Genomic DNA, 15,928 nt, shown 5'->3' with positions numbered 1-15,928 from the left:
ATATTTCCGAGACAAACGATACTCCCCCTGCAAACTTCTCAATGGTACACGTTATTCACAAACATACTCATGTTGTTTTCCCTGCTATTATAAATATCATCCTTCTTATAAATCACCGTTGCTTGCTCATCGTAGTCAATAACTACCGGCTCGTAAATATGCAACAACTTGTACTTAGTGTTCCTATAAACTAGTATTTTATCTTTTAAATTTTCATAATAAAATTTCGCGTTCGAGTTGTAATTATTGATAATTCCTGCTATGTCCTTTTCGTACTCCTCTCTACTTTCATTCGACAATTTTCTGTATTTATTTCCGCCCCGTATATTGTCTTTTTTCTTTTTCCCATTCGCCTGATCCTTAGCGCCCTCCTTCGGCATGCTCTGTGCCCTATTGGGGGTACTATTGGGATTATTGATATTTCCGCCACTGCTGCTGGCAGTATTTTCCTTTTCCACTGTTCCCAAATTGGCCTTCTCCCCCTTGATGCTTTTGCTTCCTTCATTTTGCTTACTTCTTGGTGAATAGTCCTCCTTCTTGATTTGTTCGTCTCTGCTAGGAATATCTCCTTTCATGTATGATTCCTCCCCTAAATTGGCTCCCTTTCCCTTTTCCCTTTTATTCACCAAGGCGTCCCTATGCGACCCTATTTTCCTCCTACCCCGCGATAGTGCACTTCCACCTGTGCCCTCTCCCCCACGTGCAGTCCTATTCCTCATGTCGATATGGGAAGTGTTACCTGCTGATCTGCCCTGTGTTGTGCCCTTAACTTGATCGACCCCCCTGTTCCCGCAGTGATTTTCCGCTAATCCATGGGCAACATCAGAATGACCTTCAACATTCCCTTCCATTTGTTTATCCGAACTATTTAATTTGTTTCCCTTCATACGTTTATTCTTTTCACTGGTTTTTACTTCCTCCCCCTTAACACTTTCTGAATTATCTTCTCTTTCAGTTTCACCCACTGTAACATCCTTCCCGTCATTCTGCCTTACCCTCCTGGTTAGGACTTTTTCGTGAAAAGTCATTTCATCTAGCAAAAGTATCGTTCCGTCATCCAGGTAGATGTAGCTACTACCGTTGGACTGGTAATCCTCACTATCGGAATTTTGAAAACAGTTATTGTTAACATCTCCATCACTATCCGACGTAGACTCTGAAAAAGTATCCTGCCCTATCGACTTTAATATGTAGCCATAAAAAGTGTAGGACGGCCTTGACACCAAGACAACTTTCCTATCAATAATATTCTCATTATAATTTAACAAATTTGTGTACGTTTTGCTAATAACCAAATCATCCTTATTAACGTTTATTTCGTCCTTTAATAAAACTATGTTGGTGTACCAGCTGTCGCAGGTTCCATATTTTGTTCCAAAATGCTCTCCCTTCCGTATTTCCACATCTATGGTTATTAAAAACCCACAAAAAGGGCCATTCCTCTGAATCGAAAAGATGTGATTCCTCCTTTGTATCATTTGATTCGCTACATTCTGTTCTAAATATAAATATTCCAATGTACCAAAATCGTTGTTCTCATTTTGATCCTCAGTTAATGATAAATTAGACCATTCCAACATAACGGATTGTAGGAGCTTACTCTTGGGGCTAATAATTGTCCTCTCTGGATAATTTTCACTCTTATATATTATATTATCATAATAAGGAAACTTCACGGGACAGTAATATGTCGTAACGCTATACGGTATGCTCTTAACATTCATCTCGTAGAATTCCTTACAGCAGTATAATTTATCATCTGCTGCAAATTCACTGTATGATATTTTTTTCCTCTTCTTAGAAATTTCCTGGCCCCTTTGCTCACTCGCCTGCTCGTTCTTACCACTTTCTTCGTAGTCTATTGGCCCTTCTTCCTCATCTGAGGCCTTCGTCCGATGATTTCGCAGTGCGTTCCTGTCACTATCCCAGCTATCACCTCCGTCCTCCATCCGCCAATTGTGCAAATACTCCTGGTACTTTCGATAAGAAAATATCTTCTTGTGCAAATCGAGGTATATGTCTGCCACCCCCTCCTGTGAAGCGAAATCTCCTATCACTTCGCTTATTATCAAGTCGTAATTAAAATTACTGCATTCTTGCTCATCGGTGTTAGAATCAAAATAGTTGTAAAAGGAACTTCTCCTCTTCACTCTTCTCTGACCATCCTCCCCCTTATAGACATACATCTTCGAATAACAATTTATAATTTTAATAAAATCTTCCAAATTATATCCTTCTATTAGCTTCTTTGCCATTTCGGATGCGTCCTTATTAACCTCAAGTGCGTCTACATGTTTGGCTCCATTTAGAATGGCATTAATGGATAATAGGGAAAGTGGTCCTGTCCCTATTTCAATTATATTCTTATTGTAAACATAACACTCTTTATTATTTTCAAAAAATATATATGGATTCTTACCTCCGTTCTGGTCCTCCAACATTCCCACAACTTCCTCATCATACATGCTTATCGTATTACCTACGGTGCTTACATTTTCTCCGTTAAATTGGCAAATTTCTTCCTCTGCTAACATGGTGGTATTCTTCTCCTTCGTTGTGTTATCGGTTATGATTACATGATTAGAACTATTTTCACCCTTTCCATAGTGAGCCATCAAAGGGTCATTCTCACATGCATATATGTCCTTATGCCCCGTCCATCTCATCGCCGCTCTGTAATAATGCAACCTGTTAAAATCATTCAGCATGGTTAAGTGGTTGTACAAATTGAATTGATTACATATGGACAGTGTATTTGGCTTCTTCCCATATTTGTACTCAGTCCTTGTAGCGATTTTGTTCTTTATAAATTGATTAATTTTCTCCTGCAAAGTTAACTTTTCTCCCCATGTTTTAATCCTTTTCTCGCCGCCTTGTTCTATCTTCTTCTTGGATAAATTTATTTGCAGGCTCTTCAGAAGTCTTGCATATTTTTTCTTCGGTTGTCCTTCATCCGTTGGATTAATAATTTTGAGCGTATCTTCGTTCCCCTCCTCCTTACTTACGCTTCTTCCCTTCATGGCTACTTCCTTCCCCCCTGAAACGTTATACGTTTTATCATCATCAATTTTTTCCTTCTTATATGCGCATGCTTGAGATATACTTTCAGCCGTAGTGGCATCTCTACTGTGACTTTCTATCTCCTCCTTTTCTAGATCCAGTTCGGAACCTGCTGGTTCCTTTTTCGCATTTTCCGCTTTTATGCTCTTTCCACTTATATGCTTCTCTTCATGGCCACCTTTATCGTTACCCTCCCCTTTTTCTTTCGTGATGTCATCTCCATCCTCCATGTGCGAGTCTTTTATTTTCTTCCGAATATTCCCCTTCTCGTGCAAACCTATTTCGACTTTACGGATAATATTTTCTTGAGAATATTTCCTCTTGCTTTTTTTGACATTTCCTTTATCAGATGCTGATTTCTCCATTTGGTGTTCCTCTTTTTCATCTTCCAATATTTCATCAATCCATTTTCCAGTTGATACAACCGAACAATTCTTATTACACCAATTCCCTCCATCACTTGTATGGATTCTCCTCGAGCTATTATGTTCACATTTGATTTCTAAATTATCGTTATTTACTTTTCCCTGACTTTCTTTAATTTTTCTGCATTTTTCTTTCATTAAGTTTTTGTCATTCTTAATCGAGGGGGTATCCGTCTCTTTTCCATCCTTTATGCTTTCCCTGGAAGAGCATCTCTTCGTACTCTCTTTCGGCGCACTCGCTTTGGATTCTACTCCAATTACATTTCTGGAAGGGTCATGCTTTCCCAACCCAATTTCGGGGAGAACGTCGTTCTGTTCCACCCCCCCTTTCAAGGTATCTCTCTGAGTTATCTTCTCCACCTTTTCCGCCTCACCCCTTAATATCCTTTCCTGCCCAGTCTTACTTCCTCTACTCGAATCACAATTGGCACCTCCATCCGCTCCACTATTATCAGTGCACCCCTCCGTTTCGCATGCCTCTGCGCACTCCAGTGTTACACTATCCTCTTTGTAATTTCCGTGCGGGTAACCCTCGCAGTGGCTAAAACAACTTGTGACATCCTTCGTACCCATACAAAACGGTATTCCTTTTTTACTTCCACATGTCAATTTGTCAATCCCCTGTAAATCTGAGGGTATACTTTTTTTCTCCTCTACATGTTTATCCCCTTCGTCTTTTTCAAAATGTGTGTCTGTATTTTTGATGTTGCAATTTTTCTCATTCTTGTTGGTATTCCCCACTTGCTTATTTCGTATTTCCTTTTTTTTTATCTCATTTGTGTAATCTCCTTTCAGTACATGATGATTCATACCTTTACAGGAACTGTTCGCGCTTGCTCCGTTTGGCGTGTGCGTTAAAATTTTGTGGCTACTTTCCAGATTCATGTTATTCGAAACTTCGCCGTTAACAGGCTTATATTTTAAACAATTTTTTTTTTTTTTTTTTTAAATGGTATTATGCTCCCAACATAATATAAAATGCTGTTCGAGTAAGCCGCATCCCTATCCGCACATTATATATACTCACTCAAGTGCACATGTACTTGTGTCCAGAGTTGTATACTGCAATATCATACCAACTGGGAGTTGCAAAAAAAAAAAGAAAAAAAGAAAAAAAAAGGACGGGTTAATATTTACTTTTCACAGAAATAAAATCGTACAACTATTCTTCTGTGCATATTAAGATTTTATTTCCTTCAAGTATTCTCAGGGCTTCGCACAACATTTTTTTTTTCTTTTTTTTTTTTGCCTTGTTATTTTGCATTATGGAGGCAGGAAAATTAACAAACCTTTCACAATGTTATAACCCGTGTACACAATACGCGCTAATGTACGTGTATGTGTGTTCTTTTTTTTTTGGCGAATTCCCCCTTTCAGAATAATCAGGCGAAAAATATACAACAAATAATTCCCTACCGAACAAGCTCAAAAATAAATAACATGTGTGTTCTCATTCTTTAAATAATTAAAAAGGTGTAGCGGAAAAATTTAGTGCATGGAGTGTACGCGCCCTAATGCGCAATACGTATTTTGCTCTATTTTTTTTTTTTTTTTTAGAACACTTTTTCTCCCATAGGTCCTCTCTCATGTGTGACATTCCTGCATAATTTTACACAAGTGGAATTTGAATTTCATGCAAAAAGTGTGTGCTCGCAAAGTGGAAAATAAGAGAAAAGGGCGTAAAAGAGTCCAAAGGCTGGTTGCCGGATAAGAGGTTGGAATACTGCACAAAGATAATATATAATTTTTTTCGCACTACCAGATTGGCAAAATGGCAATAGTACTTTTCCCATTTGCTCCCAGAAACATGCTAGTTCCAAATTTCTCTTTTTCTTTTTCTTTTTTAAAGCCAATTTGATACCATTCTTGACGCCCATAAGTGTAAACGCATTTTCCATTTCTCCCTTTAGTGTGATAACATTTCATGCTTCTTTTATTTTTAACATTTTTTCTTGCCTTATTTGTAAGCTATGTGCTCATTACACACCTTGGAAGCATTCTGCACTTCAACCATTAGAACCTTCTGAAATTTCACCGAATATAATTTTTAAAAACGTGCACAGAGAAGAGGTCCATACGAATGAGAATCGACCAATATGCATATCCATATGGGTCATCATCCAAATGATACAATCACAGGACGGCATCCCCGGTATGTAAACAATTTCAATTTCTCTTCCACAAACTGGCAGATTTAAGCTTATCACCATCCCTTCAAGTAAGAATTAATTTGTTCCAAAAACACACTAAAATAACGGTACATGCACCTTTTTCCCATGAAGCAAAACATAAATGGGATAAAAAAAAATAGGCACACAGGTGGGTAAAAAAAATTTCGTTAAAAATTTCATACAATTTGAATTTTACAAAGGTAGAATTCCTTTTTTTTTCTCCTTCATAATTAAAAGAAAAGAAAAAATTCGCATAGGTATACTATTCTAAGGGGTGAACACAAAAACTACAAACATGACAGGAAAAAGAAAAATACAATCCAAAATAAAAGGATAATATGGTACAAAAAAAAAAAAAAAAGATAAACCGGAACCACAAAAAAATTAACGTAAAAATTTAGACCATGGTTGCGTGGATTCACCAAAAGAAGACGAACTGTGCAACGGAAGCACAACCAGATGATAACAGCATAACGACATGCTTGCAACAAAGACGGTTCTATAATGAAAGGAAAAATATATTTACAAATTTTGGGAAAAATAAAACTCTACAGTGGGGTGGCACTCCTCCCCCCCCCAACGACAACAAAAAAAAAAAAATAAAAATGATTATGACAACGCATGATACTCAAATGGTAAATGTGTTTAAAATGCAGTACACCATTTTTCCATTCTTTACGGATCCCCCACACCCCTTGGTCATTACGAAAACTGTATTATTCCGTACTTGTTAAAAATAAAATTTAAAAAGGTTTCCAAACAAACATTTTTAACAGCGGGGTTAACGCCTATTTGAATGTACTCATACAAATTGTAAACATTGGTGCAAACATTTTTATGCCACAAATAATTATTTTTTTTTTTCTCCTCCACTTGGTGAATACCATTTCTGGTACAATTTGTTCTACTCAACTCCGAATGCAAATGGTTATATGGTACTTCTCCTCCTTTCTGATGAAAAATGTTGACATCTTTTTTTGCCGAATTGACCAAATCGTTACAAGCGTTACCATCCTTATTTTCCCTTTTTAAGTAAGCGCCATTATACCCGTCCTTCTCTCCTTTCCTTTTACTCTTAAGGTACTTTTTCATACTTCCCATGCCAATGTCTTCACCTCCATTAGCAAACAAATTATTTCCTTGATTGCTCAGTTCGTCAAACAGGGCACCATTATAGGGATACGAAACGTTGTACGCACTAACGTAGCTAATGAAGGGGAATATCAAAAGAGCTACCTGTTGCATTAGTAAAAAAAAATCGATTACTGTTAACCCTTGGTTTTTGTTAATGTATTTGCTAAAGAATACTTGCCTCATAAATAAATACTCCAAATCATATATGTTCATTTTTTTTCTCCTCCTGCTTTTATACTTGGTGCCACCAATTCCTATGTTGTTGAAATTCACCAGATTGTTTGAAGTGGGGACTAGAGAAAAGGGGCAGAAGATGGATGCGTAATACGAGCCGTTTCCAAGTTGTTCTTTGCAGCGATTTTGCCTGCCAGTGCTGCACTCATTATCAGTGTTGTCCCCTTTACCAGTGCATCTGTAAACGCGATCCTCGGACAAAATTTCGTTTGACAAATTAGTAGGGCCCGCACAGCTAGAGTTGTTCGAGCAGTTCTCGTCACTCACATGCCTTTTTGTGTGCATTCCGGAATTCCCCTTATGTTCATAATTTTTATTTTTCAAGACCTCCTTAATTATTTGAAACACTTGATTTTCCTGTGTGTTCTTATTTATCTCAAATAAATTATTATAACTGCTCGTGGGGATATCTACATTTTCAATTATTTTATTTATTTTTACATCTGCACACATGCAAAGGAAGGTATTTTTATCAATGTGATATTCGACCTTCTTATTATTCTTCTTCAAATTCTTATCATATTTTTTTAGAACAAAATCAAAAAGAAAATAACAGTCATTGTATATTTTCATTTCGTTATAATATTTACTCGTTTCTTTTTTTAAATTTATGTATACGTTCTTCTCTAGCACATTATTTTTTAGCGGATGTAAAATATCTTTCCTGATTTTTGTATACGTCTTTTTCAAGTCGAACGAAATGTTCTTATTGTACAATTCCTCAAAATTATTTATATCATTATTGTTTATGTAACGAATTCCCAAAACATTTAAGCAGTTCATGTATTTATATAAGTTACTCCTAATCATAATAAAATTTTCTATTTTCTTCTTATATACACTGTCACTAATATTTCTTGATAACGTTTTGTACGTTTCCACGTCGTCGTTCAGGAATCTATCAAACTGAATATCTTCTTGATTATCTATCTGTACGTATGTCTCTTTATTTAGAATATTCTTCTCTATTAATTTGTTTTCCTTTTTTACTAATTCTTCATAACTGCACATTTGGTTCATTTCTTCTCCATGTGAGTCGACTTTCCCCTCTTTCCTGGAATACTGCAATCGCCCCCCTTTATTACTTTTCGCGCTTAAGACGCCATTTTGTTTTACCCCTAACCGGTTAACAAAGTTTCTGTCCACATATTTCACACTGCCATCACTGCTTCCACCGCTACTATAACAATCATATGCGTACGTGCTCCTACTTCCCCTTTCTGTTCCCTCCACAGTATTTGATTTTCCGTATCCCCCATTCTGCACTTCGCTATCTTCATAGTCCATATCTGAGCTCGTATACAATCTTTCGTCGTTCGAAAAGGATCCTTCTCCTTCGTCATAATTGACCACCTCCTCATTTCTATACTCTCTATTCACATTTGTTGCCTCCCTCTGAGAATTGTCTCCCCCCTGAGCATCACCACCATGTGTTCTCTGCATTATGCCTTTTAGATAACCGATGCTGATATTGGGTGGTCGATTGAAATACTTCCCGTTATGTCCGATTTCTGCCCTCATTTCATTCGATGTGATTTCCCCCTTTGGCGAGCTTTCCTCACCGATTTGCTTCGTTGCCCTTGTTGGGTATCCATCCTGGATCCCCTTATTATTATTACTTTCCAGTTGGATACTTCCCCCCTCAGCTTCGTTGTCCATTTCGTTGGACAAACTGAAGCTACCGATATCATTTTCATCAACACACGTGTCGACGATGCTCATGTTTTCCTTCTTCAACAATAAACCATTTTTCGTTTTTCCCTTTCCTTTTATCACTTTGTTCATCACCTGTGCATTACTTCCCATCTTCCTCGTTTGCGCATCACTCAATTTACACTTGTTTATCAACTCACACTGATCATTACGCGGTAAATCGTCGGTGCACCCCTTTTCGGGATAAAATTTGCCACCACCTGAGAGCACTTTACCTACACCGCTATTCCGAGTGAAGCCTCTTTTTTTGTCAATTTTGTTATTGCAGGCTATGTCCGATTTGAGATTTTCCTTAGCCAAATAAGTGTCACTAGGTTCGCCTTTTGCACTCCCCTTTTTGACAACTTTTTTTTTGTGCGCTCCCCCATTTTTGACATTCCTGATATTTACGGGGACAAACGTGTCGTGCGTGAACCCGTTTTGAACCTTCACTTTCCCTATTCTGTCAGTTCTGCCAACTTTTCCAACTTTTACAAATTTTCCGCCTTTACTCGCTATACCCGCTTTATCCGCTTTACCCGCTATACCCGCTTTATCCGCTTTGCCCGCTTTACCCGCCTTACCCATTTGGTCTTCCCCAATATTAACCCCTCCTGGTGTGCCCCTTTTGCCCCTTCTCCATAAATACTTTTTATAAATTTTCCGATACACGATTAGAAACATTTCGCTTATCACAGGCTCCTTCACGTACCTGTCGAACATACTCTCTAACTGTATTTCAAAGTTGGTGTTGCTTTGGTCAATGTAGTCAATGCGGAGGGACGGATTGGAGTTAACCTCGAGCAACCACGCTTTGCCAGTATCATCCAGCAGGATATCCAAACCAATTAGCTGATAAAAATAAAAATTGTTATTAAAATTGTACTTTATCTTTTCCTTAATGTAGGAATAAATTGCCAAAGAGGTAAGACAAGTAATTTTCTTTATCTGTTTCCATATATCATCAATATCGTATCCATTATTCTTCAGGTAAATAAAAACATCACTCAGTAGCTGCTTATTATTATTCTTATCATGAATGTTCTTCTTCCTAATATATTTTTCATTGTCTTTATTAATGCTATAGTTAGTTAAATGTATGAAGGTGTTGTAAATGTATCTCTTTTTTTTTTTATATTCCTCTGTGCACAATCTAGCAAACCCAATTTTGGACAGGTATATTTTAGGGTAGTGTTTCCCTGGAAGTAGTAAGATGTATATACGGAAATCAAATTTCTTCTTATACATCAATAGGGGGTTGTCTATATACTTCTGAACAATGTAGCAGTTGTACCCATTCAATATATTTATATTAATGTCGCTATATTTATGTATTACTTTCACTCCCATTCCCATGCTTCCACAATCTGGCTTCATAATATAGTAATCTTTATTATTACCGTTCAGAATATACTTTATAATATTTTTATTCTCCGGTAGTACAAATGTGTTTGGGTAAAAATCATATAGGGAAGGGAAAATCAGGGACAAGTGGGACAGTAAAAATGTTAAGGCCTTTTTCTTCGTATACATATACATCGATGGAATTCTATTTATAATTTTTTTCTTCTTCATATAATTGTAATGCTCAAAATCCGTTATGTTATATCCTATCCAGTAGAATGTTCCTTTGTTCGCATTGTCAATACACTTTTTCCAATTCAACTTGCTAATGCACGTGTGGATGAGCACCCTTTCGTATCTCGCCAACTTGGTGTTTATGGTGATATTACCTTTCCCCTTCATGCTCCTGCTTCTGTAGTTGACTTTAACTATGTGATCCTTCTTCCATGGTAGGGCTACTTTCCTCGCATGCGTAACTCTATCTCCTTCGTCGCTCGGTTCGCGGCTACCATCGTTCTCGCAGATAATGTCACTCATACCACTTACTCCGCTGCTCCGCCTTCCGACACCATCGTTCATACCATTCACAGTCTTATCCAACGTTCCATCGTTTGATCGCACCCCATCGATTATCCTTTCAGCGACACCATTAAGATGGCCTTCCTGCAGGATACTCCCCCTAAAATATGACAATAAATCCTTCCTTTCCATATCCCCCACTTGCAAATGACTATCCTTTTGATTTTCCTTACCAATTAAATTCATATATTCAGAATGGGAACTTTCTTTTAAGTGCAATTCACAGTGTCCTACATTATTGCTACAATTTCTCTTTTGGAAAGACAATTCGTTACAAATAGGATTGTTCATTTTTCCATTTGACACAACTGATTCAGTGCATTTTATTTCTCCAGTTTTTCCGTCCCTCATGTAATGTTCTTCCTCTTCCTTTTTGGTACCCTTGCCCCTTTCATTTTCATCCCCTACACAATCCTTATTCATATTATCTCTTTCAGGGCTACTTACACATGGAACATTCTTCTCCAAAACAGTGGAAGTGTGTATATTCATTTTTAACTTCCCCTTTCCACTTCGCATTTTAGCATTTCTATTCAAATTATTTAAGTGATAAATGTACGAATCAGTTAGGTTTTCCAAGCTGTACTTCTTCATCACGCCCTTTTTTAATTCTTTTATATTTTTATTCAAAATGTGCTTTCCCCTTTTTTCTTTACTCCATTGTATATTTTCTGCATTGGTACTTTGGTAATCATTCCCATCTGCGGAATATTCTGGGGCCACCACTTCATACAAATGGCACTTTCCCCTACTATTTCTTTTGTCCATCTGGCTGATTTCCTTCGCACCACCTAAAATAGAACTCGGCTTAGGTGCGGACCACCAAGTCCCTTCGTAATTCTGCCCATTGTGCGCGTCCAAATGGGCTTTTTCCACATCTATGCTATTTTCTTCTTCCCAACGTTTGCAAGGACTCGCACACGATTGCCTATTGTTTATGTTTCCGTGAACGTATCCCTCTACTCCTTCTTCATTTTCCCCTTCATTTTTTGGATGACTAGACAATTTGTTATCCTCACCATTATTATCACCACTATTATCATTATTTTTTACATGGTTAATGTTGCTATAATCATCAATCTTGAAAGCAGTTTCGTCTTCCTCCTCCGCGGGATTCTGTTCAGTACTGCCTACGCTAGGCCAACATGCTTTCTTCCGTTGCAATATCGGAGTTCCCCTACTTCTATCTGTAGTCCCCGTCTTGGTCAGGGTGCATCTTTTAACGCTACTAATAGGAAGGCCTCCATTTCGGCTGCATAAATAAGCCTTCTCTTTTTGATCATCCTCTTCGGCTGCTTCACTTATTTTTTCCTTCGCTTCTTCCTTATCAAATACAGTTCCATCAACCTTCGGAAAAATATCTGATGTATCTTTTTTATCACAGCACATGCTGGATTCCCCTTGTTGTGCTTCTCTCAAGTAGGTATCTTCACTTGGTACATTAAAATTAATTTTTCCCTTTTCTGTACTTATTAATCCATTCCCATTTTCATCAAAATGGATGATATCTCCATCTCCCCCTTCACTAGAATTAATACCCCTACTAATACTAGACAAATCCTTATTGCTATCCATCATTACCGTATTACTTTTAACTTGTTCCCCTTTGAGGGCTAACTTCTTACTTTCACCTGTAACCCCTTCAGGAGTAGCTCTTTCCTGTGTTCTGTTCAAACCCGTGAATTTAGTTGTAGTACTAAAATAGTTGCCTGTATTTCCACTTAGTGCGTCATATACACTTGCTTTATTATCGTCTTTTCCGCTCCGATCGTTGCTCTCACTTACGTAGTAACTACTCTGAGGATAAATTTTCTCCGCCATCCTGCTTTTGCACTTTTCATTTATTACCATTTCGGACATACTCGCTTTTTCTGGACCTCTAGCTGTTCCTCCACTAGGTGCGTATGTAATTACGTTATTATTACATTGCTTATCCGTTTTTCCTCCACCATTATAATTTCCGTGATGGTTCCTATGGTCTGTCTCGGCTGCAGTCTTCTTAACACACTTTCCGCTAATCACGTTCACATTGTCGTCGGGGTTGATCCTTTTTACAATTTTTGAAACCGTTACCTCGCTACTGTCATTGACACGAGCAGAAGAAGGTTCATCAATGTAACAATTCCGAATGCGACTCACTCCTTTGGATAACATCACATGGTCGGCACCCTCATTACCTGTGCTGTCATTCCTCACACCGTTTATATCCTTCGTACAAGCGCTACCATTATGGTTCCAGTTTTGAAGGATTTTCCCTTTAAGTGCATAATACTTTTGAAGCTCTTCATTTGTAAATTTTTGCATAGCGTTTTGCGCAATGGAGCTGTGTTCATTTCCTGCCTCGTCCTCCTGCGTAGTGTAGTACCCAATTGGACTTACAAAATTGCAGCTCCTTTGGTTGAAGTTATTCCGTAGGGTGAAATTATGTCCTTCATTATTATCATCCATGGGGGCATTCTTCCTGTATCCTGACTCAGGCTGGACATACTTCAAGGCGTTGTGGCTCCTTTCCTCTCTATCTTTTGCCTCTTTGTTCGCAACATAAAGGCGTGGCGCTCTGCCATTCTTGTAAGTAATGCTTTCTTTAGTCGATATTGTTAAAGGGTTGTTCTTACCACGTTGACTCCCATCGGGTTGGTTGTTGTCACGCTGGTTGTTGTCACGCTGGTTGTTGTCACGTTGGTTGTTGCTCCACGCGCCTCTGAACTGGTTATTCTTCTGCGGGACAAAGAAATTACCATAACTGCCGTTGTACGATTTGCCATTTTTCGACGAACATATGAACACATTGCTTCTCTGTACCACGCATGGGTCATCAAACCTGTTCGTGAATCTGTTCTGTTGTAAATTGAGTGTTGATCCGTTGCCCAGTTCACATATATTCATGTTCGCCTTCAATTCTCCTTCTGCATGCTTGCTTCCGTTTGCGATTTGCATCACGCAACGGTTTTTCCCTCCATTTCGTTGTAAATTTACCTCGTGAATCACCTTTTCTGGGGGAGTTGCTTTTGGAATGGGTTTTTCTCCCATTCTCTTTTCATTCGAAATAAGTGAAGATGAGTTAAATTGATTTTCCGTTCCCTTCGAATTGCTTACACTTTTGTTACTAATACTTTTAAGAGAGTAGGTTCTACTAAAGAAATTTTCATTTGGCTTTTTCCAATATTGTTTTTCGTTTAGGGGGGTCCCACTTCCATTTGGGGTCAAGTGCGTCATAGGGTGTGCATTCCTGTGCAGTGGACCACCTGGGGTGGATATTATGTCACTTATAACATGATTGCCATTCCGGCTGTTCTTACTGCTGTTACCATCGGGGGGATGCCCAAGCTTGGTACTGTTTAGAAGATCCATAAGCGAACCCCCCATCGCTTTATTGGGCATTCCTTCCTGTCCGACATTTTTTCTTCCCATTTCGATAAGATGATTTTTCTTTTCATTTTCATTCCGATTCATGTGACTCAATGACCTTCCAATTTTCCCATTCCCATAAGAGTTATCACTACGTAGTGCTTCATTTTTCGTGCTTAATTCAAGGGGGTGGAAGTTCACATAATTCTTTAAGTTACCTTGCAACCCACAATTGGGGTAGGCATTACTTCTAAGTATTAAATTACTGTACTTGCCACTATTTTTATTATCGTTATGATCAAAATATCCTCCTTTCCTCTGTTTATAATAATCATTTATATTAATATCGGCGTGAGGTATGTAATCCTTGGGAGGATACAATTTTTGCTTTAAAATAATCTTTCCATCTTGAGCCGTTTTATTCGATTTCCCTTTCTGCACCGCATAGTCAGGATAATTAGGTTCATATTTCAGCAGAGCATTTTGTTGGTGGTAATAAGTATTCTTCAATCTGTACGCATTGAATAAATTGTGCGGATTATATAATGAGTATGCACTGTTATTTACATTCTTTCCATTCCTACTAAAGGAGTTACTTTTTGTCTGCACACTGAAAGAACTGCTCTGTTTGCATACTTGTCTAGACGCAGAACCGTTTGAAAATCCAACAAGTTTGTGTGCCCTATGTGGTAATAACACCGGTTCCTCCTTTTTAATATTTCTTATGACTACTTCTCCAATGTCCACATTTTTCTTTGTTCCAATATTTACGTTATTCCATTGCGTATACTGATTAGGTGCAGTTTTTAACAACGTATGCGTGACACCAACTTTTGACACGTTTCCTTTTTTACATTCCTTTGCTTCGTTGTTATGTGCGCTGTTATATGCGTTGCTAAATAGCTTACTGAATGTATTCATATTTCTGATTTCTTATCGTCCTTGCAGTAGAGATATACCTCTCGATGTGTATATGCCTAGGTGTGTATGAATCCCCATGTCTTCTGCGTTCCGCTGTTACGTAACGTACACAGCGGGGAGGGAAAGAACTTTACCTTTCTATTCTTAAACTGAGCAATTCTGGCAGTTATGGTGCTAGAAGGGTTATACCTCCGTATTGGCGGGAAAAGTGAAAGTTGCGCCTACCCTTTAATTTACGCTTCAATGCTACTTCGACTTTATTTCGATTTTTCTGCAATTCTGCTTCCACACCCCTTTGTCGTTTCATTATACCGAGAAACGCGGCGCATATCAGTATGTACACGAATATACACACACACCGTTATGCTCCACTTGCCAGAAGCAGTGCGTCATTTTTCTTCCCCTTGCTCGGCTTGTTATGTGAGGGCATTCCAAGCACCTGATAAATTGTCTTGGACAAAATAAAACAAAACTGAACAGACAAAATTTCAGAAAGTACCTACCCAAAAATATGCACAAAAGTGCCTTATTAAACCACCCCTACTAATGCAGGAACAATGATTTCGTTTTCCCTTGTAAGCAATAGGCCCATTTATTGTGAACAAAAAATGGAGCACAAAAATGTGAGCTGCTACTTGAAACAGTTCGAATAAGAGCATACACAGAAAGAATAAACAATTGAGCGAGCTAATGGGTAAGAAAATAAGCAAATGGGAAGGCAAACAAAAAAACGAACAAACAGAACAAACAAATGAACGAACAAATGAACGAACAAATAAGTCACCAAATGACCAAACGAGAGAAGCGAAATCACACGCAACTACTCCAAATGAACATAACATGAATTGTGGGAAAAAAAAAAAAAAAATACTTTAACTTCTCAGTTGTAATCATACACATTTTAAAACAGTTTTATTTCGAGCTTCTCTTTTTTTCTGTTACCATCTTGAACATTTTTAAGCATATGGATAGAAATTATTTTAAGCCATACGTCACTCCTTTGCACATTTGCACACTTGC

At 38.0% G+C, this 15,928-nt stretch overlaps 2 protein-coding genes across 2 annotated transcripts; both read right to left on the bottom strand.

Annotated features, from left to right (window-relative positions):
* Nucleotides 1-38: 38 nt before the first annotated feature.
* On the bottom strand, nucleotides 39-4,370 carry PKNH_0945100 (conserved Plasmodium protein, unknown function; the record flags this gene model as incomplete). The annotated part of the gene is made up of 1 exon (XM_002259437.1): nucleotides 39-4,370. One exon carries the CDS (start codon nucleotides 4,368-4,370, stop codon nucleotides 39-41), a length of 4,332 nt encoding a protein of 1,443 aa, XP_002259473.1.
* Nucleotides 4,371-6,358: 1,988 nt separating this feature from the next.
* Nucleotides 6,359-14,908, bottom strand: PKNH_0945000 (tubulin--tyrosine ligase, putative; the record flags this gene model as incomplete). Its single annotated transcript, XM_002259436.1, has 1 exon — nucleotides 6,359-14,908. One exon carries the CDS (start codon nucleotides 14,906-14,908, stop codon nucleotides 6,359-6,361), a length of 8,550 nt encoding a protein of 2,849 aa, XP_002259472.1.
* Between the last annotated feature and the right edge of the window lie 1,020 nt (nucleotides 14,909-15,928).

The sequence above is a fragment of the Plasmodium knowlesi genome (assembly GCF_000006355.2).
Source record: "Plasmodium knowlesi strain H genome assembly, chromosome: 9".
NCBI lineage: Eukaryota > Apicomplexa > Aconoidasida > Haemosporida > Plasmodiidae > Plasmodium > Plasmodium knowlesi.
The sequence above is the reverse complement of the archived record's forward strand: the minus strand, read 5'-3'. Positions and strand labels throughout refer to the sequence as shown.